The sequence below is a fragment of the Sceloporus occidentalis genome, unplaced genomic scaffold, assembly GCF_023333645.1.
Source record: "Sceloporus occidentalis isolate IW3139 unplaced genomic scaffold, rSceOcc1.0.p SCAF_1, whole genome shotgun sequence".
In the NCBI taxonomy this organism is placed as follows: domain Eukaryota; kingdom Metazoa; phylum Chordata; class Lepidosauria; order Squamata; family Phrynosomatidae; genus Sceloporus; species Sceloporus occidentalis.
Window position 1 is genome coordinate 181,922,189 of NW_028316981.1, and position 26,810 is coordinate 181,948,998.

Genomic DNA, 26,810 nt, shown 5'->3' on the forward strand with positions numbered 1-26,810 from the left:
CCCAAATGAATTGTGCCTTTTGTCCAAGTCCCATTTCATGCCCAATGCTTCTCTAGACCAGGCATCTACTCCAAGATCTTAGATTTCTGAGCACCACTTAGGCAGTAAAACAGGATTTTATCAAGTCACTGGTGTACTGCTGTATCTGTGCAGTAAGCTGCATTTGGCTCCCTAAGTCACAAAGCCTCCTGCAAAGCCTCCATTACAGCTTGTTGTTCTGCAACAGGATCATATAGGTAGCAAGATGGAAATCTCCAGTATGTAATTTCTGGAGCAAAATGTCAATTGATTTTGAGGTAGTTTGTGAGGCAGCATATGCCAAGTTTGATGGAAGGAGCTGAAGGTGGTTAGTAATAAGTATGAATTTAGCCAGGACTCAAGCAAAATAGACCCTTAAGGCTTATGTGCTGCAGTGCATGTTCACAGTGTATATCTCTGGTCTTCAGTGGAACCCATGTCCAAGTTAAGCATGCATAGTACTGCAGCATTTCCACCCACCCATTCTAGTAGCAACTGCCTTCTGGAAAAATGAGTGCTTTTGAGAGGACAAGGTGATATGAAACCATTTCCCCAAGGGCCAATTCCAGCCTCTCAAGAAGCACAAGTTGCTCTTCCCTCATTTCCCATGCCAACTGGTAGGTCACCCAGAGTCAAAGTAAATTGCGAGGAAACAGTGTGGGCTGTTGCAAAAAGGATAGTAAGCTTCAGGCAAATGGCAGAGGGTCTGGACTATCACTTTTTGAGGGGGAAACTAAATTGCGATCAAGGCTCCAACTCAAAACAAAAACAAAGCTGTAAAAAGGTAGCATGCTTTATATATTCTTTACGTGAGGTATAGACACACAATTCCAAGGGCCTCAAAGCAGACGGTGTAAAAACTGCTTGCAAATGGCCAATGGGGGGCATCACACACCCACAGCTGTTTATATTATCAAGGGACGCTGCTTTCATCTGAAAACATGTTTCTAGCCCTTCTTGTTATCACAGTGTTATTAGACCTTCTCAGAGGCAGCAATTTCACTGTAAGTAGGAAAAAGGTAAGAAGCAAACTAGAAGTACCTTTCATTGCTGTGTGCCTTCAAGCTATTTCCAACTTACGGCAACCCTAAAGCGGTGGCAAACCTCTTCTGATTAAATCATGCCAAGATTTAATCATGGGGGTTTTCTTGGCCAATTTCTTCAAAGGGGGTTTGCCATTGCCATCCTCTGAGGCCGAGAGAGTGTGACTTGCTCAAGGTCACCCAGTGGGTTTACAAGGTCAAGTTAGGATTCTAACTCTGGTCTCTACAGTTGGAGTCCAATACTCAATACCACTACACAACCACCGGCTCTCACATAAAGAAGCACCTTTATGAACTATTTATTTTAGCATGAGCTTTATTGTTCTGTGCCTTCAAGTCTACTTACTCTAATGTAGAGTACAATGGGAGTTTCTTGACATGAATTAATCAGAAGAGGTTTGCCACTGCCTTATTCCGAGGCTGTGAGAGCATGACCTGTTCAAAGGCACCCAGCAGTTTCCATGGCTGAGCATAGATATGAACCCTGGTGTCCCAGAGTCGTAGCCCAGCATTCAAACCACTACACCACACTGGTGCTCTATCAAGGCACATTTATACATTTGAGGGCATATGTACTTGCCCTCACATTTTCCTGACTATTGACAATGTCAGTCTCTCCATATAATGAGTAAGAAACATGCTAGAAGAAAGGGAAAACTGCAGGATGAAGTCTCATCCTATTCAATCTCTGCTTCATAAAACACAAGGAGAAAGTTTCATGAAGTCTTTATTAAAATTACAAGATTCCAGTTATCAGCTAAAGACCCCCCTCCCCATCCCATAGCACCTGATGTCCCTACCATTTCACTAGGAGATAAGAACATTCCCTCCCAAAAAGTCCCCTGACCAGTTACCCTGTATATCACTGTGGCAAGCAAAGGGGATGGGAAGAAAAGCCCACACCCCAACATTTGTGGGTGGGGATGTAAACTTCAAACACTACAAAAGACCTGTTGATCATGTGGAAGAAATTGGGTAGCTGAGAGGCCTGTGGAGTAGAGTGAGAAAGCCAAGGCTTCCCCCAGCAGATGCTGAATGTGTGCTGTGCTAGGGGGATGGATCCCACCCCAAGACAAAACAATGTCCAACCCAAGGGGCCTCTTCTTGTGACTACGAAATACACAGAGAGCCCCTGAAGACAAATGAGGACAGAACAGAGACCATTCTCCATTGAGGTGTCGCAGACTGATTTCGCATGGTTGATGGGGTTCTTGGAAAGATGCTGGTGATATCTGGACCCTGGGCTGGGAGCCAGTCAAACACTTCCAATGTCCATAGTGCTCATCCAGGACATTTTTCATGCAGTTATGAAATTTCTACCAGGCACTCTAACCTTGTAAATTTTACACACATCCATGTGCACCACAGATCACAGGCAATTCAGTTTAAGGAAACTGGACACGAAAGACTGTAGTCAGCCCATCATGGCACTTAGAAAGTGTGAGGGAGAGGGACACAACCCCTCTGCCAGTCCTCTGCCACCAGCCACAAGGTCCTTAGCGGATGTGCGCCATCTCTTCCAGAAAGGGAGTCTTCATGCAACCGGTGCAGAGCTGGTCCATCCAGAGAGGAGCTTCGTGCTGCAGTGGGGTACGTCTTGGGTAAAAGGTGTAGTTGAGGTCGTAGTTCAGCAAGCAGCTGAGCGAAGCCATGTAGACGTCCGAGAAGCGGCACAGGCGCCGTGAAAAATACGTGGGGTTGTGGCAGGTACGGAAGATGCTACCAAACTGAGGATTGAAGAGGTTCTTGGTGAGTGCCCTGAAGCAGGGAGTAGGGAGGAAGAGAAGGAAAGAGTCACCAGACAACATCTATAAAAATTAAGTTTAGAATCCAAGGAGTATTTTACCCCCCAACAAGGCAATGTGTTTTCATGGAAGCTTCAGAATGCATCACTGTCAAATGCCAACCTCTCCCCACATAATTTAATCTTCCATTTAAAACCATGAAACAATGAGGAGGAAAGTTTCTAGTCCTCATGGATAAGCCTGATAAATTATGAGTAACAATACACAGAGGAAACCCCAGCACTCACCCTTCTGACAGACTAAACACAGTAATACCTGGAATGGATCAAGAAAAAAAATCGACTGTTTATGAAATATACATAAATGTGTGACTACACAATAACCAAAACAACTTATGAGTACCTCAAAAATGACCAGACATTTTTGTCTTTATGAATAAATTTATAATTAAAAAAATGACCAGGTATTGGTATCACAAATTGTTTTATTGTGTACGTAGAGAGATCTTTTAGCACCGTTGAGACTAATTGAAAGAAAGAAATTGGCAGCATGAGCTTTCATAGACTTCAGTCTACTTCCTCAGATGCATTTGAGGAAGTACAGTAGACTGAAGTCTATGAAAGCTCATGCTGCCAATTTCTTTCAGTTAGTCTCAATGGTGCTACAAGATCTCTCTACGGACTGATTCTACAGAGTAACATGGTTATATCTTTGTTTTATAGTGTAGTCTCACATTTATGCATACTTCATAAACGGTATTTTTTTTTACTATATATTTAGAGTATATTCCTTGATCCATTCTAGTGATTTTTGTGTTCAATTTGTCAGTAACACCAGAGCTCTCAGAATCTAGACGAGCTTCTGAATAAGATTTCTAGGCACCATAATTTCTTATTCTGTCCCATTTTAAAGCAAAGGGAACACAAAAAGTGCTAGAAGTAAACATTGGCTTCCGCTCTCATGTGTAATAGCAATATTGTCAGGCAATTTGGTACAAGGTTTTCCAGACCAACCTGAAGAGCTATTCAATTGCACAATCCAGCCTATTGTTTTCTATAGACAAGGAAACTCAATCCTACCAAAGGAGACATGACCCTCAGCAGCAAAGCCGACTGCTTGTAATTCTCTTATGGAATTATCAGTGCATGCAAGTGTACCCATGTTGGATGTGCACGCAGAAGGGAAGCTATTGCTCAAGGTACTCAACATGAAAGAACGGCTATCAGCACTGGGCGGAGAGGGGGGAGCTGAGGACCATTCAAGCTCTCCAATGTTCCCAAGAATTCTCTATCAATATTTAATTTGATTGCAGCACTCCTGCTAGACATCAGTGTCAGTCAAATAGGCATCCGCTCTGCTTTCAGCTATGATAGGCTTGTAAGTCTCCACAGACAGCATTCTGGGATGTGTAGTCCCATTGCCTGGAGAGCACCAGGCTGCAAAATGTTGCTCTAACTACTAAAAGGCAGTAAAAACAGAATTGTGTCTGCCAGATATTTACAAGGACGAGAAGGGCCCTATCAGCACCCAACAGATGTGAAGGCTATTCCATAGCAGATGGAAACAGCACCATTGTTATTGGTCATTTTTAGTTAACAATGGGCTCATTCATTCAGTTTTTGCTTGTACCAGTCAATGCATCATGCATGAAATATATTCTACTTTGGGCAAGGACTGTAATAATTATTATAGTCAGAATACATATGTATTACTAGGACTACCATCTGATGAACTGATTGGGCCATGATTTCTTTAATCAATCAAATCTATCATAAGATTAAAACAGTAGTGGGTTTCATGGCCAAGCTGGAAATTGAACCCTGGTCTCTAGAGGTGTAGTCCAACACTCAAACCACTACACTGTGCTGGGTCTCATTCCATGTGTTACTGGATTGCAACTCTCAGAACTCTATGCCCTTGGTTATACTGGCCAGGGTTAATGGGAGCTGCATTTCCGCATCATCTCTGAGGGACCACACTTCCTGGAACCTTGATTTAAAACATATTTATTTATTTATTTATTTAACTGTTTAATTCCCTCTTTACATCACAGTATCTCAGGACAGGATACAATAATTTAAAATGCAAAGAAATTACTTAAAACAATTAAAATCACACTAAACGATTCATTAAGTGAAAACAAGACTGTTGCAAACCAGTTTAAACAGTTAAAGACAATGTAAAAGCATGCACAGATGGAGCAGGCACCAATTAAACTTGCTGCCCCCTTCTCACAAACGCAGTCTCATGAATTATCTGTTATAGAAAGGAGGAGGTAAGGTACACAGATTCCCATTCTTGAGTTATTAACGTGTGAATATCAAAAATGCAATATGGTGTAGTGGTTTGTGCACTGAACTAGGACACAGGGACCCCAGAGTTTGAATCCTTATTCAGCCCCAGAGAAAGGCAAGGACAAACACCCTCTGAACAAATGTTGCAAAATCAAAAAATCCTGTGATAGGACCACCTTTGGGTCACCATTAAGCAGCTCCAAGGCACACAGCAATATACGTCACTGGGGAGGAAACCTCTCTGACTCTTGCCTGTTAGAGCTTGGAAAAGTTGCTCTTTTGAATTACTACTCCCACAATTTCACATGGCCACAGGTCATCCTATCTCAAATTCAAAAACAGCATTAAAGACCAACCTCTTCCAGCAGGCTTATCCAGATGATTTTTAAACTGTGAATTTTAAATGATGGATTTTAAATGTGGATTGTTTTAAAATGTATATATGTGTATATGAGCTACATGTTCTTGGTTGTTGTTCTTGCTGTGTGTCTCCAAGTCATTTCCGACTCATGGTGATCCTAAGGTGAACCTATCATAAGGTTTTCTTGGCAAGTTTCTTGAGAGGGGGTTTGTCATTGCCACCCTCTGAGGCTGAGATATTGTGACTTGCCCAAGGGCACCCACTGGATTTTTATGCCCCAGCAGGGATTTTAATCCTGGTCTCTAGAGACATAGTCCAAGACGCAAACCACTACACCACACCGGCTCACATGCCACTATTAAAGGTAGCTATGCTGGCCACATTCTCACACTATATAGTGTCTGCAAGTATGAGAATCAAGAGAAAGGAAGGACAGGAAGTGGTTACAAAATAGGCCAGACTTGCAATAAAAACTGAAAAGGACTTGCTAGCTTGCAGACCAAAATATGAATGCCATGGGTTGAAAGGAAAAGAACCACAAGTACACTTTTCAGTTCTCTCGCTAATGCTCTGTCCTTCGCACACTCAAACATATTTCACATCTGAAGGCAATTCTCATTTGCCAAAAGCAACCAACCAAGAAACTATTTGCAAACTTTTATTAGATGGTAAAGCTTAGGAGAGAGAAGGTATGTAGTATTGTTACCTGAGTTCCTGCCTCTCTTTCATCCAGTCCTGCAGCACCTGCTGGGATTCTGGATCTTGGAACATCTTTTGGAAAATGGAAACAAACCAGATGATTAGATATTGGTCATCCCAATCTATTTGCTAAAGGAAGCTGCTTTTCCATGCAAGGCTGATGTTCATAGCCTAGTGACTCAACTGAAACTCCATCATCTTTATATTAATAGGCCTTCATTGGGTGTGTGTCTGGGATATGCAGCCCACCTAATGCTATTTGGACTTCAGTTCCCATCAGTCCTAGGCAGAAGGGCTAATGGTGAGGAATACTGGCAACTGCAATTCACTAATATTAAGGTCATAAGTTCCCCATCCCTACTTGAAGTATCTTATAGTGGTGTCATTTTGAATGACCCTTTCTCATAGCTCTTAGGGATACTCTAAGCTGCAATGAATAGTTCTAGATTCTTCCTAATTCCATTCCCATCAATGAAATAGCCTCCACTGTTCTCTCTTTTTCTCACCTGCATGCGCTCCAACAACCCAGTCAAAGCTTGCAGCCACGTGAGCCCTTGTGAGTATTGCTCTGTATTGACCATTTTTGTCTCCGTTTCCAATTCGGGAACTATGGCCCCTGTCCGCCAGCCATGCCGCAACATCAAGTCCTGTGGAGGAAAGGTGTAATGTAATTTTTGAGGGTGAAAAAACTTCACAGACCTCACATATACTACCATTCTAGGGCTGTGGGAACAATTTCCAGGTTTCATAATCCTCTGGATAAATAAAATAAATAAATGTTTTCAAACAAAAAAAAAAAAACCACCAAGTTTAGGTGATCTCACCGCCAAGTCACTGTAGAGATGGTCGCCAAAGTAGAGAACTTTGGATCCACGCCATCCCGTAAGTCGGAGGAAATCAAAGAGATTGCCCTAACGGGAGGAGGGAGGTAAAAGAAATGAGAGAGAGTACATTAGAAATAGACAAGAGAGTGTAATTTTTGTTAAAAAGACTTCTATGAACCTAAGAAGAAAATGGCTACACACAATGTAGTCAGCGTGCCATATCCATGGATTTTTTATCCGTGGATTCAACCATCCATGGCTTGGAAATGTTTTAAATATATATACATTTCAAAAAGCAAACTTTTATTTTGCCATTTTATATAAGGAACACCATCTTACTGTGCCACTGTATATAATGGGACTAGAGTATTCATGGATTTTGGTATCCACAGGGGGTCCTGGAACCAAACCCCAGTGGATATCAAGGGCCCACTGTACATATTAATATAGAAAAGGGGAAATGGTTCTCTCACTCAGATCTCTCTCTAATGATATGGTGGAGGGGTAGTGCAAATGTCACTTCGAGAATTTGGAAAATATACCTCCAGGGGGTCTACTTCCTCACTCATCTGCCTTCTGTGCAACAGAGAAACAAACCAGACTAGATGGAGACCTTACGTCCAGAGAGAGATAGGCAGAACACAAACACAAGAAGGCAGGTGATGGCTGCTTCTTTCACTGCCTGTCTCTCAGCCATAGGGAGATGGAGACTGAGTACAGTGCGCCCTTCCCTAATGCGGGGGATCCATTCCAGATCCTTCTGCTTAAGGATAAACCAGCGTATGCTGAAGTCCCATAGTAAGTAATGGGGTTTGCACCTGCAGCAACAACTGTGCACACATGCCATGGGCGTGCGCCCCATTAGTTCTTCCAGTGCGCGCAACGGGCTCTTCCAGTGCAGCTTTCAGCGTATGCTGAAAGCCACATATGGCATGCTCCTGTAAAACACGGGCGCACTTTATGTCCAGAGGCACTGACAGCTGGCATCTTTGTGGGATGTTGGCCCTGGCAGATGTTCAGTGACATAAAGCCTTGACCCTAGCTTGCAGTACACACACCCCTTACGATTCCACCCACAGAGCCCAACTCTCACAAGGGCCTCCATCCAACACAGCCTACATTCCCCCAGGTGTCTCTCCAAAACTGTCTCAAGAATACGAGATGGAAAAACAAAGAAGGTTCCCGAGCGCACCCTTTGCAGTGGTGTGTAGATTATTCAAAAGAAGAGGCCATCAATGGCCAATCTGAATCTTCAACTTTCATTCTTATGGAATTACCACAGCCACGAAGCTTTTTATCCACTAAGGGCAGGGGTTAATAGAATCATATGAGTTGGAAGAGACCTCAGGGGCCATCCAATCCAACTCCCTATCATTCAGGAACACACAATCAAAGCACCCCCAACAGATGGTCATCCAGCCTCTGTTCAAAAATCTTCACAGAATATTATGCAGAACGGTTTGGTAAATGAACTTGAGTTTTCCAAAAGACAGATAATCCCACTGCCATGAAATTTGTCCTCCACAGTCTACTTCCTTACCTGCTTATACACCTGACCCTTCTCCAGCTTATTTATTTTGTCCCATTGCAGATCCCCATTGCTGTCTAGTCTCCGGAAAGGTCTGAGGAGAGAAGCCAATAAGACTACCAATAAGATGTCTTGTTTTCCTGGTGTTTAGAGAGGACAACAGGGGAGCCTCAGTCCCAGAATGTATGCATCCAAATCCACAAAACTGCACAATTCTCTCTCAACTTGCCTCCCCCCTATTGACACAGTCAACACATAATACCTGTGGAAAACATATATATGTAATAACTTCATGTTACTAGCTGTCTATGAGTTTTATGAAAACATTTGTGTGAATCATGTGGTCTTGAAATTAGAAGTATGGCATTTAAATAAGGAGTGGGCAACTTGTGATGCCCTAGATCTTAATGGATCGCAATTTCCATCAGCCAGAGCCAAAACAATTAATGTTAAAAGATCAGAAAAGTTGCCTTGCAATGACAACTGGAGACTCACAACTTGCTCCTCTCCAAATTAAACAAATTAACTACTGTGTAAGAATTAAGAAATCCTTCTCTAGAGGTCATGCATTGAGAAACATCAGCCAGGCACAAGGAGGAAGGAAGACAGAAGGGAAGTGAAAATAAAATATGCAGATGTCAGGAATTATTTAGACGCACTTCATCTTCATTTAAAAGAATTGCTACAAGTTATTCTGGCCCCAAAACCTGTCCTGGACTTATATCTGAGGTTGACTTATAGTGAAGTATATGCGTTATTCCCCCCAGTTCTGCAGAAAACAAGACCCAAAACAGGGAGTTTCACATTGAGACCACACTCACTTGACACAATCATTGAAGAAGTGAGGCTTGTCTGCTTGGACGATGACCACGTCAAAGAAATCCCGCCAGTCTTTACCCACCATGTACCGCATCCCTTTATTGCTGGGAGGAAAGGGGAGAAAAAGGAAGAGGATGAGATTAGGGATAGAGGACAGTAGGGGGCACTATGCCACAGAAAACCTGGCTCACCTATATTCTAGAAGCTCTTGCAACACAATCTAAATTAGTAGCAGAAGGCTGTCATCTTGAAAAATAGACAGAACACAATAGGGGTTGTTGCAACCCATTCCTTTCTCCCACAGCTGAGAATAAACAGCTAAGCAGCATTTATCTCTCCAACCATCCTCAAGACTGTCCAGCTGGTAGCTATCAGTTTGCGCACCCAAGAAAGTCAACAAAGTAATGAGACACTTTGATGCAAACCTGAAGCTCTAGTTGGTTTAAGGATGTTATGAAGCACAGAATATGAGCCCCTGGAGATAGCTGAAATTCCTGAGATGTTAAGCTAGTTCTACATTCCAGAAAGGTAGCCAGCTTTGTTAAGTCTGCTTTAACTAAAAAGCAGAGCACCTTAGTACTTTTAACACAAACTGAGTTGGTGTGGCATAAAATTCTAAGAGTTCAGTGTTTGTTAGCGTTTACTTTCAGAAGTAACCTTCTAATCCTCAAGACTCCATATAAACAATTCAAAATCTGGCACAGAAACCCTAGAGTTTCCATATAGCTCCAGTCAGTGACACCACAGCAACATTTGAGCAGTCATTTGGTTCATGGAAGTCCACCAAAAGTCCAGAATTTGAGATATCCCTTCCATATCAAACTCACACAAAGCTGAAAGGGCTGTTGGTGATGAGAAAGAGCTTCTTGCCACTTTTGGCCAGGCGGTGCAGCACAGCATAGGTCTCATCCCCACGCAGAATATACTTCTCTGAAAGAGATGGCATAGGTGGGTGTTGCAAGTTTCTCTTATAACATAATGGCCAAACTTAACAAAATGCATACAAGTAGAAGGTAGCAGAAGAGTCAGCATGGTGTAGTGGTCTGAATGTTAGACTACAACTCTGGAGACCAGGGATGCATCTGCGCTGCAGGAATAAGTCAATCTGACATCACTTTAACTGCCATGGCCCAATGCTATGGAATTCTGGAACTGGGGAGGCATTACAAACCGCCGCTGCTGTTTGCTCCGCGAGGGAGCCACCGCAGCCAAACCACGCGGCTCCCTTATGGAGCAAAAAAGAAGCTCCAAAATGGAGCTTCTTCTGGCGGCATGCTAATGACGCCACGAGGCACCAATGGCGCACTCGCGACGTCATTAGCGCCACGTGACGTGCGGATGCACAGCGTCCGTTACGTCAAGATGGCAGCAGCCGTGTGCAACGGCCGCCGCCATTTGTTACAGACAGAGTCCATAATAGGAATGGGGCGTCTGGAAGAGACATCCCTTTTTTAAACTGGGATGTCCTGAGGATGTCCCAAGGGGCGATTTGTAACCCGCTGTAGTTTGTTGTGGCACCAAAGCTCTATCACAGAGAAGGCTAAATGTTTCACAAAACCACAAATGCCAGAATTCCATGGCATTGAGCCATGGTAGTTAAAGTGTTGTCAAAACTGGATGATTTCTGTAGTACGGATGCAGCCCACGGTTTAGCCATGGAAACCCACTGGGCAACTTGGGCAAGTCACACACTCTCAGCCCCAGAAAAACCTGTGATAGGTTCACCTTAGGATCGCCATAAGATGGAAATGACTTGAAGGTACAAAACAACTGAAGGCAGCAGACAGAAGACACAAAGATCCCTACAGAATTGGAGAACTTTTATTAGTGGCAACCTTTATTAGGAAATCCATTTATTTGACATGCTCAAGCTTACTAATAGATTGCTCATAACAAGTATGTAGTTTTTGTTTGTTTTTTTAAAAACCCAACTCTTCTATTATACTCTGTCTTGGTCTCATTAGGGGATTTCCCATTCACTCTGAGGCTAAAAGAACAAGAAATAACTCAATGAGTGAGATTTAACAACATTTGGAGGATTACTGGAAAGAGCCAGGGTGACTGTGTGGATTAAACGGTTAGTTTTGAATTCTTACGAGATCTAGCGTCAAATCTCCACTGACTCATGAAGCTCACAGAGTGACCTTGGGCCAGATGGTCATTAACTGTACTACCTTACAGGACTGTTGTCCTAAGGATAGAGTGGGGAGGATGAGAACTATGTATGTTGCCCTGGGCTCCTTGGAGGAAAGGCGCAGTTCACAGTGTTAACTAAAAATAAATCAATACTTTTATTTTCAGATCTAATTTGGGGTGCATGTATGCCTATTCCATAGGACTGTAGAAAAACATAGCACTGCACAGGGGCAATTAACTTATAGTTGTAAACCACTTAGACACTGTTAGTTCAGTATGAAGCGGTATATAAATGAAGCTCTTTGTTTTGTGGGGGGTTTTTTTTTAACTTTAACTGTCCTCAGGATTGTGGCTTTTTATTATTATTTTTTTAGGTTTCTAGCCCTATAGCTGGGTGAAGATGTACCTCAAAGTATGTCGTCAATACCAGCTCACTGCAGAAACAACAGAAGTAACTGAATGAGATCTCAGTGGCTGAGGATTTTTCATCTTGGTTTCTCTTATGACTAGTAAAGCTGAAATTGTACATAAATGGGGTTTAGGAATATGCAAACATATACAGGATGCAGAATTCAGCTTTCTTGGTGCTGAATATATTTTGTCACAGGCACAGAGTTTACAGAGATTAAGAAGGCATTTCTCCATAGGTTTAATCTGGGGCTTTGCCTCCCTTATACTTCTTGGCATATTTTTTTCTTCCTTATGCCATCTGCATGGTTATGCTAATATATTCGGCCTCAGAGGGAGCCATCAGGCAGACCCAGCAACATCAGGGACTGCCTGAAGGAAGAGGCCCCTCCCTCCTCAACTGTCATCTCGGCCTCAGAGGGAGCCATCAGGCAGACCCAGCAACATCTTGGACTGCCTGAAGGAAGAGGCCCCTCCCTCCTCAACTGTCATCTCGGCCTCAGAGGGAGTCATCAGGCGGACCCAGCAACATCAGGGACTGCCTGAAGGAAGAGGCCCCTCCCTCCTCAACTGTCATCTTGGCCTCAGAGGGAGTCATCAGGCGGACCCAGCAACATCTTGGACTGCCTGAAGGAAGAGGCCCCTCCCTCCTCAACTGTCATCTTGGCCTCAGAGGGAGCCATCAGGCAGACCAGCAACATCAGGGACTGTCTGAAGGAAGAGGCCCCTCCCTCCTCAACTGTCATCTTGGCCTCAGAGGGAGTCATCAGGCGGACCCAGCAACATCTTGGACTGCCTGAAGGAAGAGGCCCCTCCCTCCTCAACTGTCATCTCGGCCTCAGAGGGAGCCATCAGGCAGACCCAGCAACATCAGGGACTGCCTGAAGGAAGAGGCCCCTCCCTCCTCAACTGTCATCTCGGCCTCAGGGGGAGCCATCAGGCAGACCCAGTAACATCAGGGACTGCCTGAAGGACGAGACTTCTCCCTCCTTTAACTGTATTTTGTATTATATTACGATTTTACTGTACACCGCTATGATCATCGCAGAATAGCGGTCTATAAATAAAACATATTATTATTATTATTATATTCCATACACAACAGCAGTCTTGGTGAGGAGCATTTCACTTGTGCCACTCTGGTCAGACCTCTGTGCTTGGCTCTGTAACATGGCTGGTGTATGGACACTCTCGCCTTGGACAATGGGTTAGGAATAAAATAACCTTTTCCACCTGTTGCTGCCAAGTTTGGAAAAGTTACCTTTAGGACTATAACTCCCAGAATCCTCCAGTGACCATGCTGCTTGGAGAATTCTGGGAGCCATAACCCTACTTCTGCAAGCTCTCCAGGTCCCTCTAGTCTAGCCCCATTGGCAGATGGGTACTCACCCAGATCCTGCATAATCCACTTGTACATAAAACCTTTGATATGAACATCCCGGATAGCATCCTGTTGAAGACATCAAAAATATTTTTTAAAGGATATAAAAACAACTTTTCACACACTATCTATGCTGGAGTAACTTCTGCAAGAATGCATTTGCAACCCTGTACCTTCATGCTACCAAGGAAGTTTTCAGTAGGCTGAAAACAAAGACTGAAAGAGCTAGTGTAGTGTAGTGATTAAAGTGTTAGACAGGGAGCTGGAGAATTCAGGTTCAAGTCCTCACTTGCCATGAAACTCACTGGGTGACCCAGAGCCAATTACTCTCATCCTCTCTCAGTTTGACCTCCTTCAGAAGGTTGTGAGGATAAAGTGGAGAGGAGGAATGCTGTGTACACTACCTTGAGAAATGGGTAGGACATAAATGTAACTAATAAATAAAGTAAAATAAAATAAAATAAAATAACCTCTCTTGCTTTGCATTTTTCCAAACACAGATTCTGGGCTAAAGAAGGCACTGGCATTCATTCCACTCACCAGCAATTCATCCCAAAACTGAGTCCACAACATATAGGTTAGGAGGCAATGCTATTTCTTTATGCTTTGTCTCTCTCTTCCCCCAAAACCCCATTGCATGTCATCTACGTCTTTAATATACTCTGCTGGCAAACCAGAAATAGCACCAAGTTTGGAAAAGTTACCTTTAGGACTCAGATCAGATTGCAATTCCTGCTTTTAAAACAATAGACACAAGAAGGTCGTAATATCCCTTTCCCATCCTGTTTTCCTGGTTACAGTCAGACTTATAATCTAGAGATGCTATTTGCCTCCTATTTATTTGAAACATTTCCATACCACTCTGCTCCACCATTCCTCCAAAGGTTCCCTAAGAAGATTCACAAATAAATTTTTTAACTCACAAAACTATAAATACACACTAGTTACAAAATCTTAAGCAGCCAAATAATATCTGAATAAAACCAGCAACCGGGGAGGGGAGGGGGGAGACAAAAAGAACTTTAAAAACAAAGAAACTAAAAATCATTCTCACCCATTTTTGTTATGTGGCACTTGTACTTTTTCCTACACAGTCAAATAATAATTTGCCAAGGGGGAACCGGAAGGTTTAAAAGGCCAAGGAGAGAATTTTTTTAAAAATAGCTTCTCAAGGTCCTAATCTGATCTGAGCAACCTCAAGGCTGTTTTCAGTTTGTTTAAATGAAAATGTAGAATATTTCTGTCTAGTTGTCAGCATTATCTAACACACATGCTCCCCCACCTCCCTATTGTTGACATAAGATTACTTTCAGTGTTTTTCTTACTCATTTTTGGCTTAAACAAAATTGGTTCAGGCCAAACTAGCTTCCCAACATGTATGTATAATAGGCAATGATTTGTATTTGTATGTCTTTTCTTCGTCTTGGCCTGCTGAAGAGCAGCACCAGAGCCTGGAAAAGTTACTTCTCCAAACTACCACTCCCAGAATCCCCCATGATTCCAATAATTGTAATCCCAAGAAGGATCTTTGTCAGGCTCTGAGCTGCACATAACCCAAATGAGAGAGTTTTCTTTTCCACATGCAATCACTTCCCACTCCCAAGTTAAATAATAACCCATGAATGTTCAGCAACCTTCAGAGGGTGTTATTTGTTTTGCCCTGGTCACAGACTTAGGGTCTTAGGACTGGGGGAGCCAAGGAACAGAGAGTGTGTACGTGCAGCAGCAGCCGATGGAAATGGAGCCATGCTATTTATGAGGATGCCAATTCTGACCTCTTGCCCCAAACCAAGAAACAAGCAGGCTCCAGAGAGGCTCGGAGTCCAAGAGGCAGCAGATATGTTTTTCAAGTTTCTATGTATGTAACAAACCAGAGGACCAGCCTGCTCAAGACACAGGCAGAGGGAAGGGGAAGGGGCCTCCTGGTCAGTGTGTGTCTTGGAGCAGCTGGGCTCCAAGATAAGTCTCCCTGGCAGCTAAGTAGGCAGCCCTTCCCAAGCCATCCTCAGCTCAGGACGGCATGTTCTGCTGCTGCCTTTGTGGCTGCCATCCTGCGTCACACCCTCCCACAGCCAAAAGTTCAAAAAGGAAGAGGGAGGAGAAGGCAGACATCAGCACATGGGCCCCAAAGGAACTCAACGACTCTATGGCTCAAAGAAGCCTCCTCAGTTTGCCTGCCCAGAACAAACAGTACAGTGGGCCAACCACATTCACTGGTGTTAAGGGGCACAGGACCCCCATAAAAGTGGGAAGACTTTCAAATATTACAAGAAAAAACTATTTTTTAAATCTAAGATAACACCTCTCTAGGAATATCTAGGTCCTCTGGAGCAACTCTATAGAAAACATCGGCAGGAAGTTAACCACAGAATTGCACCGCAAGACCAACAAATGCCTAGGTAAGAGAAGAAAATCCACCAATTTTTTTAACCTGAGAGAATACCTCTCTAGAAATCTCTAGGTCCTCTGGCACACCTCTATGGTCACCATCTGCTGGACACTGGCTATAGAATTGTGCAGGAAGACCTACAAATGCCTAGAGAAGTGTTCTTTCTAGGAATCTCTAGATCCTCCAGTGTGACGTCTGGTGGGAGTTGACCACAGAGCAGTGATGGTGAACCTTTTAGAGACTCAGAGGCAGTACAGACCAGCACTACGCTTGACTGTGTAGTAGGGCTGCAGTAGGGCTGAGTGTTCACATGCTCAGAGTTCTACTGCCGCCTGAGGGCTGCCATCTTGGTCCGCGCCCATCCAGACGGCACATGTCATGACATCCCTTGTGCGCAGCACCTAAACAGTGGCCCGCACGAGGGGGATAAGGCCGTGCTGCAGCCCGTATGGCACCCTTTCTAGGGCGCAAATAGGAGCTGCGTTTCACGGCTTCTATTTGCACCGAGTCAGGAGCGTGGCATGTGGCTGCAGCATCCCCAATCCAGCACTTCCAGGGGTGGCATAGAGCCGCCCCTGAATGAGTTGTCTATTCAGCCCCTCAGTGTCCAACTCAATGGCACTGGATATCAACTGGTGCCAGGGGGGACTCCCGGGGATGGGACCTCCTCAGAAACAGAGACCTCTGGGGACGGGACTTCCCAAGGGAAGTTAAAGACACAGGAGGGCGGGGAAGAGGAGAAATAGACACACACTTTCCTGTGCCTTTAGCTGCCCCCACATGCCCTCAGAGATGGCTTCGCATGCCAGAAATCTGCAAAAGCCAAAGCCACATACGTGGAAAGCCAATTGTACAAAGGACATAGAGTCCCCCACAAAGGAACCATCTCTAGGTAGGCGCCAGGAGTCTCACAAGCATGTCCCATTCACTGCTTCCTACCATAATTTGGAAGAAGAAATTCCTCCTTTCCTACTGTCAGCCAACAACCACCACCCCTCTTGCTGGCCCCTAACCACACAGACACTTCCCCAAAATGGCCAAGAACAAGAGGAGAAAGAATACTCATATATGCACACGCACACATACGCGCACTCATATACATGAGGAGACACCCATACACATACACTCACATACCGTAACATCTTTGTAGAGATGGATTGGGTCGTAATCAATGTCGTTGCTGATGAAGAAGTCATTGGCTACAGCCAGGAGGGTCATTTCAGGCAGAGAAAAGATGTCCATAAATTGTTTTATAGCTGGGCCCTGAAAGGCAAGGGGGACAAAAAAAGGCAAAGAATTGGCAACATTGGATATTTTACTTATTAGAGCACCTGAAACTACTCTTGTCATTACCAGATCTAATCTGCACTGCAGAAATAATGCAGTTTGACACCGTTTTTAACTGCCATGACTCAATGTTATGGAATTCTGAGATTTGTAGTTTTGTGAGACATTAAGCCTTCTCTGTCAGAGTGCTCTGGTGTCACAACAAACTACAAATCCCAGAATTCCATTGCATTGAGCCATAGCAGTTAAAGCAGTGTCAAACTGCATTATTTCTGCAGACCACAGTTATTAAAATGACAGGATCTATAGAATTCCTCATTCGGCACAAATTTCTGAGCAAGATTCAACAGAAGTTAATTCAAACCAGCCCTCTTGACTTCCATTTATTTATACAGTATGCTGCATTTTTGTGGCATAAATCATTCTCAAAACAGCTTACAGCATAACAGCATAAATTTGCAAGAGGAATAAAAACATTTCCAAACAGTTTAAAAACACTTGCAACTCAAAATGTAAACTGTCATATAAATTGGCAAGACATTTCACCATGATAAAATACATTAGCATTAAGATGATCCGCTAATAATTCACATTAAGGCCTAGCAGAAGAGAAATGCCAGAATGAAAAGGGATGGGCTGGGGGAATCCAAACAGCATCCAAAATAATACAACTTATCCCAAACTAAATGCTATTGCATCTACAAACTCATGCACCAAAGCTCCCACCAGTTAACCTTCAAAACACATAATTAAATAAAAGCAACATGCAAGTTGACAATCTGTGTCTGAGACAAGGAATAGTTATAAGGGCAGCAGGCACAGAGATTATATTTATTGCAGAGCTTGGAAAAGTTATTTTTCAGTACTGTCAGAGGCCTTTTGGTTGACAAGTTGTAAACCAAACAAGTAAACGTTTCAAGCTCTGTATCTAGACCATAAAGGGCCCCCAAGATAATGGAAAAGCTGAAGCTATCCGAAATTTCTATCCTTTTCTCTCTGCCACCCCCTTTTAAGGGTGAAAGTGCATACAGTATTTGGCATAGTGTTTTTTCTTCTTTTGGTGAACATTAAATAGCAACGGTGAAGTCATATTAGGAATATAGTGCATTGGGAGAGAGGTTTAACTGTTTCCTCCCATGCAGTGAGAAAGATACAAACAGACTGGATTCATCACAATGGAGCTGAGTGGGGAGGTTTTTAAACAAAACCAGTATGAGAGGAAACGGTTAAGCCTCAATCCTGATGTAGCTCCAAGTACATGATAGACTTTTGGGTCTTAGTACATCTGTTAGGGTTATTTTTTAATCAGTCACATGATCCAAAGTATGAATATAACATAACAAATAGTTTGGCTGCTGTGTCCTCACAAGATATCACATACAGTACACATTCTCATCTTGGTCTCCACAGATTTGAGGACTAGAAAACAACATCAACAGAACTGCAAGTTCTGTTGCAGTAATCATATTCCACATGCATATTGCAAGCATGGCGACTCACACTGAAAGACACACAGCTCAAATCTTTATAACTCTTGGGATGAATAAGTCGATGAGGTAAAGTGTTGGGAAACAATATTTAAAGCAAAAGATAAACACATACATGTATTTTTGTCCAAGCAGCACACAATACACTGTGCTCGCTGAACACTGTGTACAAATTCCATTAATCCCCTTCCCAACTTTTAAGTCATAAATAGCAACCTGCCACTCATGACCATTCATTCGCAACAAGGGGATTTTCAGGGATGCTATCAGCCAAGGAGCAATGTTCGCTCACACAGTGTTCAAGCCACAGTGACACTAAGCTTTGAAGATCAGTCCACCTCCTTCAGCTGTCTATATTGCTCACTGCTTCCTAAGCCACTTACCAGGCAGACGAACAAAAGACTTAGGCTGATTTCTAACCAAGTAAGCTCAGTAATCCATCCATCTAGATCAGTACTGTCTGCTCTCACAGGTGACAACACTGCAGGCCATAACCTTTCCCATAACTTGCTACCCCAAACTGGAGATGATGAGTTCATGACTTTTGGCAAGCAAAGCCTGGGCTGCGTTTCCAGCTCACACAGCAGACGCTTTTCACTAATCACAGTGCCTTGCACTAAAAATCCTGAGATCCTACTCTGTCGGTTTGTCTACATGGGCCAATTAAACCACTACCACCCATCATCAACACAAACTGTCTACATAATGCAGAGCCACATCCCTGATTATCTTCACAACGTGAAGTTCTGCATCAAATCCACCCTATCCCTGCCTTATTAAGGTTTTCAAAAACTGATCTTTTGCTCTGGCACTCCGTGGCACCACTCCCTTTGAGGTTGTTATGATGTGCCATGTGATCAATGCTGGGTGCATCATTTTTATCTCAAAGGGAGTGACTTGAACCAGGGGTGGTGGCACTGGGTGGCACAGCAGAACACTGTGTAAGCTGCCTGGCATCACTACAGTGGGGAGTTATTGGGGGGGGGGGTATCTAGGGCAGCTCCAGGGTATGAATACTTGGGGAACAAGGCCAGTGTACACATTCACTAAGACTGCATCTCATTCTTAGTCTCAATCTCTCACTCTCTCTCTTCTCATCCTCCTCTCTCTCTCCCGCCCTTCCTCCTCCTCCTTCATCTTTCTCCTCCTCTTCTTTCTCTCTCAAACATATACACACTCACACACTCACACACACTTTTGCATTGCGGGGTACTGACAACAAGAGGATTAACAGGCCCAAGACCAGTCTCACTCTGCTTCAGCACTGTCAGGCTAGCTTGGAACATGTGTGAGATGTTCCTGCAGCATGTTCAAAATCTCTAAATAAATTGCACTCTTCTGGCCAACAAAAGTACTTTGGAACAAGAGCACCTCATCCCTATTCCAGCCCTTAAAGCTTGCTCTGTATTCTGCTCTTCTGTCACACTGGCGGGTTACAGACCACCCATTTGGGGCGGGCTGTACCCGCCCCTTTCCCTGGTGTATCGGGGCCTCAGCTGTTAGAACGGCAGCCGCTGAGGCCCCAATCCGCCGCTTTTCAGGCTGCGGGGAAGCGGCAAAAGGCCCCTTCCCCGCAGCCTGGAAAGGGGTGTCCTTGGGGCTTCAAGCCCCAAGGACACCCCGTGGCAGCGGGGAGGAGGAGAAAGGGGCCACTTGGCCCCTTTCTCCCTTGCTTCACTGGGCGCAGCCGTCTGAAGGCTGCACCCAGCGACACAAAGTGGCGCCGCAAACCAGGAAGGAGCTCTGAAATGGAGCTCCTTCCTGGTCCACGCAAAGGGCGCACTAAGCGCCCTGGCGCGGACCGCCGACGTCACGTCCGCCCCGCCCCGTATAGAGGCGGCGCGGTCGTGACGTCGTCATGGCGGCCCCCATGTGGAAGGGGAGCCGCCATTTCGTACGGACTCAGTCCGTACTAGGGTTAGGGGGGTGCAGAAGCACCGCACCTTCCTAACCCTAGTATGGACTGACTCCGTACTTTCATGGCGGTTTATAACCCGCCACTGTCTGCAGAAAGTCCAAGTCAACAAAATGCTCCACTCACACATGATGGAGAAACTACGTGAACCTGGAGGTCCAATTGATGGAGGAGGTACTACTGTAGGCATCCAAACTCTCAGGTTAAAACAATCCTGAGTGTTAATAGAAAATCCTTATTATTTGAGGAAACCCTGGTACATACCCTACAGCAATGCAGGTGGCTAAGTCAATAACAGCTGGAACCACACCTAGCACCTAATGTCAATTAAAAATTAAGGTCAGGCAACATCATGCTCGAGAGGTAACAAAAGAGACCTACCTTTCCATAGAAGCCACTAGCCTGGTGCAGTGGGATGTGATGGGTACCGTCATACATCTCCAGCACTTCATCATCTGGGACAGGTTTCAAGCCCCTGAAGAAGATAAGAAGCAGGTAAAGAGTTTAGGTCAAGAGATGGGAATGTCCAGCCTAAGCATCTCAATAAAATCCCACAAGGGCTAGAAACCAGCCCATCACTGCAGTAAAGCTACTGGGGGGGGGGGGGGGGCACAGTGTAGTACACACAGCTGATATAAGTGCTACATGGTAGTGATGCTAATCATGATCAATACAAAACAGAGGCACCTCTTAACCAGAATTTGGAAAGTAGGAGAAAAGAGAAGCAGATGCCTAATTTACCTATGGCAATTTGTTGGATGCCAAGCATGATGTAGTGGTTTCAGGACTGGATTCTGGAGACCAGGGTTTGAATCCCTGCTCAACCCTGGATGACTTTGGGCAAGTCACATGCTCTCAGCCTCAAAGGAAGGCAAAGGCAAACCCCCAAAAAACAAATCTTGCCTAGAAAACCCCATTATAGGTTTGCCTTAGGGTCACCATAAGGCAGAAACGACTTGACAGCACACAGCTATAACAATTTGTTGAAAGAGAAGATTAAGTATGCACAGGATCCAAGATTTAGAAGGATTGCACAGGATTAGAGTTTAAGAAATATTTTCTTTTGCTATGTCTCCTGGAGAAACAGAAGATTTATGTTGGAAAACATGCTTCCCAACATTTATTCATTCCTTCTTTCTAACTCCCAGTTGCCCTATACTGCATGATCCCAGCCATTTGGGATCCAAGACATGGGGCACTCACCTGTACACTGTGCCCAGCTGGATGTAGTGAAAAGCATCTATCTTCATGAGCAAACCCTAGAGGGGGGGGGGAAAGGAGGAGGAGGAGAGTTAGCACACCAGGACGTTTCTATTCTGAAACTGGGTATAGTTCCAGGCCTCCGCAACACTTCATTTAATGTCAAACACTGACAACCATTATTGCGGTAAAGTAAGTTTTACTGGTGGGAAACGATGCAGCAGATGGAACAGAGCAGAGAAGCATTTTGGCCCTTTCACTGATGGGGCCCAGCATCCTTTCACAGCCATAGTAAAACCAGTCCCTAAACAACTAATTTTAGCCAAACTAACCCCCAATTCCTTAATGTTGACTTAATGGGGAGCTCTTGGGATGGTATGCACCCCTCTGTGATGAGCTTGATGAAAGATGGACTCCCAAGGGTTATTTACTGCAGAAGCAAACAAAGCAAAAAGGTGTAAGCCTGACTTATCTATCCCCATCCAATAACCATAAAAACTATGCAAGACAGTAAGAGAGGAAAATGCACTCCCACAGCCAATTCCTAGCCTTCATATCCTTTCCCAGCCCCAAACTGCTAACCAAGCTAATGCAAAAAGGATCAGTCACTCATACAAATGGGTGTATTCTATCCTTGGTGACCTATTAGCATTTGGACTCCAAAACTCATCTGTCTCCTGGCAAAGGACCAACGCACAAAAGGAATGCTAGAATATCTGTTTTCATGTACTCTTGACACTTTACACAAGAGTTAGGCAGTCTCTTATCTTCCATGTTTTGGACTATAATTCCCAGAATTCCTGTTCATTGGCCATGTGGGCTAATGGGAGTTGTAGTACAAAACATTAAGAGGGCATCAGGTTGCCTACTCCTTCCCTTACCCCAATCTCACGTATTATTTCCAAAATCAAGGACAAAAATCATGCAGCTTTCCAGATGTTGTTTGACTGCAACTTCCACAATTCTTTTCAAATGGCTATGCTGGCAAGGACTGCTGGGATTGGCAGTCCTACATCATCTGGAAGGCTGCATGATTCTCACCTATCATAAACATTTGTAGTCAGTTTATTCACACACACCTATATTGTTGTTTCATGTCATGCTGATGGCCACAATGAAAAAAAGGGAGAAAGAGGTCAACTCTTTTCCAAGCTTCCAAAAGGTAAATTTCTACCCAGCTGCCTGACGGTGATTCTTCTACATTAAAGCTGACCAGAAAAGTGGATATTTTCTAAGAGTAGAAAACTTTTCTAGCAGTCATATAAATTTAGTGAAGTCATAATGCTTTGTGAATATTCTCTTCGGATAGTAGTTTTGAGTGTTGGACTATGACTCTGGAGATCAGGGTTTGATTCCCCACTTAAGCATAAAAACTCACTGGGTGACTTTGTGCAAGTCACACTCTCTCAGCCTCAGCGGATGGAAATGGCAAACCCTCTCTGAAGAAACATGCTAAGTAAACCCTATGATAAGGTTTCCTTAGGGTCACCATAAGTCAAAAATAACTTGAAGACACACAACAACAATAGTCCTTATACAAGATTTGCTATGGAAGCCGAGACAACTTCCATACTGTATGTGGAATGTGTGTGTGAGAGAGAAAGGCAACAACAGCAGCATCTCACTCTTCTGATGTTCTGGGCCCTCCCAGTGCCACCATTAAAACACTTAAATCACCTTGGCCTCTCACCTTGGCAATGTCATAGTGCAAACCCCGAATGGCAAAGTTGGGCCAATATTCATACTTCAAAATGCCCTTTGGATACTGATGGGAAGAAACAAAATAGACAATTAATATGGGAATCAAGCTAAACATATATGGCATTTTTGGAAAGATTTTGCAGTACAGGCATACTTTAAGTTAACTTTTCAGATAAAGAAGCTCCTTTTACACCTGCCCAACTTTCCTTTTCCTCCTCATCCTGTTTATCTGGAAGCTTTTTAACAGCTTTGGCATTCGGAGGATGGCAAAGGAGAGCTAGAGAAACACAGATTTTCAGTGTCGGGTTGAACAGTGTGTCTACGGAGTAAAAAAGGTAGTAAAGCTTAAGCTGGGAAAGAACAGGTTAATCCTGCATATATTTTAGAAAAAGCCTTTAGATAGTTTCTAAAAGGTTCAAAATGTTGCTGCAAGGCTTATCTGACTTGGATGTTTCATTCCACATGGGCATATTATTTAATTTTGAATAAAAAGTTTGCTGAAACATGTTGAACTACTCATCTTTTTTGTGGAGTAGGCAACTACTCCTACGTTTTCCATGTTGTTTCTATCTCCAGTTCCAAATTTTCTGATAAATAATTAATGCCCAAGAACACATTTAAGTCATTAACTGAAATATACCTGTCATTGATTTTCTTTGATTAAATCAACGGGAAAATTGCTTGGAGCTTTTTTGTGCATTCATATACAAGACCAGCTATGGCTCTTGGAGCACCCATGTCTCTTGTTCATCTCTGTATTGTTTACATATAAAAATTGTCTCCTTTTTTAAAATCAAAAGGCACAGAGGTGAGAGGTGTTATAATTGTTTTGTTTTAATACTGTAATAATTTAATTCTATTAGAATGCATCACTTTTGTAAGTTATTAATTGTACTGTTCTTTTAAATTAAAAGCCACTGTGAGTCCCACTTAGAGGGAAAATGGGATACTACTATTACTTATTATTGTTGTTGTTATTATTATTACACCCTTTATTCCCACTCTAAATACTTTCCTTTTCAGCCCCACAAACTCTGGGAACTGGAACCAAGCCTAGGAGAAAAGTGCCTCAAGCAACAAAGCACAGTGAGGTTGAGACAGAAGAATTCAGCTGCTCACCTGTACCTGTTCTGACGTAAGAACAGACACCCACACATAATTTAAATATGAATAGGTCAGATATGTGAACAAACAGAAAGGGCATCCTTATGTAATTTGGCTCTAAGGAAGGGATGGGTAACTGTGTAGAGGTCAGGGACCTATTTTATTAACAGACACCCTTTCAAGCCATGGTCTCCAAAGAAGTCCAAATATTTCAATTTTCATCATACAGTTCCTCTCAAAATGGCAACCCATCACTTCCTGTCACCATTTTTAGGAGGGCCTGCAGAAGAAAACAGAAGTATTTGGAAGTAGTATAGGATTCTGTAAAGACCCAGCATGGCATAGTGGTTTGAGTGTTGGACTACGACTCTGAAGACAAGAATTCAAATCCCCACTCATCCATAGAAACCCATTGGGTGACCTTGGGCATGTCACACTCTCTCAGCATCAGGGGAAGGCAATAGCAACTCCCCTCTGAACAAATCTTGCCAAGAAAACTGCATGATAGGTTCACCTTAGGGTTGCCGTAAGTCAGAAACGACTTGAAGGCACACAACACACACACAGGTCTCTGGTGTGCTTGTGTGGAGGGTTGGATTATTTTTTGCCTGTTTTCACATATGAGGGGCTTTCTGCATGGTTTTGGGCTGAAAATGCCCCAAAATTGTGCCATTTTTAAATTGGGGGGAAGGAATAATACAATTTAAAAGAAACAAAAGTGATGCATTAAAATAGAATTATGACAATAATTTAATCATTCATTAAAAGAATAAAATATAGTTTAAAAAGATAAAGATGTTTAAAACAATACACTTTAAAACAGTCCAACATCCGAGCCCATTATTTTGTGTTGTGGCATTATTGTTGTTTATTTTACATTGTACCATCCATGTACAAGGCTTTCAAGCATTCACAATCCCCATCCAATTTTAGCCAAAGTTTCCAGGCCAAGCACCATGTTCCAACACCATACTGCACTAGATCAAAACTCTTTACCATTTCAGTTAAGAGGAGTGAGCCTACTATGAGGTCTAGGGTTACCTTATACTGCTCCACAAGGATTTCCCGTGCAGTGTTATAGATCTGAGAGTGGAGGGCAGGAGAGTACAATGCTAGTGTGTAATCATAGTCAAAGCCATAGACTCCGATTGTGTTCAGCGAAATCTCATTGTTGGCATAGATGGTCGACGGATTCAGAAGATTGCAAACCCCAGGTGGGAGCAAATCTGAAGCAAGAAACAGAGACAAAAATGGGAGAAAGAGTCAGAAAACATGGTCGAAGCAGACATACATCCTCTAACAGCATGGTCTTCTGCAACAAGCGCTGAAATAGGGAAGAAGGCAGCAGATATACACACAGCCTGAAGGAAATACATGGCAGTATTCATACTAGTTTTTCTATAAAAACATGTGTTTCTTAAATAGGAATTCAGGGGTTGGGAGGAGGATGTTTCCTTTGCTGCACAGAATGCTGTTCAGATAAATCTTGATGCCCTTTCATTACATTATAAGGGCCCTTTCACAACACTCAGTTATAGTGCTATGGTTCTGCTGTCATGGAAACATCCTATGCAATTCCGAGATTTGCAGTGAAGGGAGGGTGATTTAGAAACCTCAGCCAGGGAATTCTCCCTTGGTGCCTCTGGCCAAACTAGAAATCCCAGGATTCCACATGATGTACCCACGGCAGCTGAAGTGGAATCACAGTGCTGTAACTGTGAAAGGGCCCTAAGAGAGAGACTGGCAATTTAGTTCTTGCAGAAGTGTTGAACCTGTGTCTGCGTTATACCACGTCAGATGGAAGTTGCAGGCTCACATGATTGAATATTCCAATAAAACAAAAAAATTTGGGTTGGGATGAGGAACATGTGGCCCATCAGATTATGTTGGACTGCAGGTGATGGGAATTGCTGTCCAACAGCGTCTGGTGGCAGTGTGTGCTTTCAAGTCATTTCCAACTTATGCCAACCCTAAGGTGAACCTATCATGGGGTTTTCTTGGTAAGATTTGTTCTGAGGAGATTTGCCATTGCCTTCCCCTGAGAACATGTGACTTGCACAAGGTCACCCAGTGAGTTTCATGGCTGAGCTGGGAATCAAACCCTGGTCTGCAGAGCCACAATCTAACACTCAAACCATTATGCCATGCTGGCTCCCAACATCTGGAGGGCCACAAATTCCCCCCATTTTATGTAAATCATTACCTGGATTATGAAGCTCAACTACAAGTTTGCCATCTCAGTGAGTACTAGGGTGATAAGACCTATGTCCAACTACATATCACAAGAAGAATTCATCCTCTGAATCAACCCCACTCCCTTGAGAATCAACCAACACGATCCAGTATGCCAAAACTTAGGAACAGCTACACTATGGGCAGAGTTATTTGATGACATTGTTCTCTGAAACAACAACACAGCTACCAAAATTGCCCAGAAGAAAACAAAACCCTCCACAAGTCTCTGTCTTATC

The 26,810-nt window shown here is 43.5% G+C and overlaps 1 protein-coding gene across 1 annotated transcript in view; it reads right to left on the bottom strand.

Moving 5' to 3' along the window:
* Nucleotides 1-1,771: 1,771 nt before the first annotated feature.
* The window catches only part of LOC149322960 (5'-nucleotidase domain-containing protein 2-like), a 34,879-nt gene continuing 9,840 nt past the window's right edge, over nucleotides 1,772-26,810 (bottom strand). Inside the window, exons 2-14 of the mRNA XM_089485391.1 lie at nucleotides 25,381-25,565; nucleotides 23,225-23,299; nucleotides 21,538-21,593; nucleotides 20,716-20,809; nucleotides 16,780-16,908; nucleotides 13,265-13,325; nucleotides 10,159-10,261; nucleotides 9,334-9,435; nucleotides 8,525-8,606; nucleotides 6,985-7,071; nucleotides 6,667-6,807; nucleotides 6,168-6,232; nucleotides 1,772-2,819 (exon numbers count right to left, since the gene is read on the bottom strand). Coding sequence (XP_089341517.1) covers nucleotides 2,558-2,819; nucleotides 6,168-6,232; nucleotides 6,667-6,807; nucleotides 6,985-7,071; nucleotides 8,525-8,606; nucleotides 9,334-9,435; nucleotides 10,159-10,261; nucleotides 13,265-13,325; nucleotides 16,780-16,908; nucleotides 20,716-20,809; nucleotides 21,538-21,593; nucleotides 23,225-23,299; nucleotides 25,381-25,565 — 1,442 coding nt within the window. The 3' untranslated portion in view covers nucleotides 1,772-2,557. The remainder of the gene's footprint in view (nucleotides 2,820-6,167; nucleotides 6,233-6,666; nucleotides 6,808-6,984; nucleotides 7,072-8,524; nucleotides 8,607-9,333; nucleotides 9,436-10,158; nucleotides 10,262-13,264; nucleotides 13,326-16,779; nucleotides 16,909-20,715; nucleotides 20,810-21,537; nucleotides 21,594-23,224; nucleotides 23,300-25,380; nucleotides 25,566-26,810) is intronic.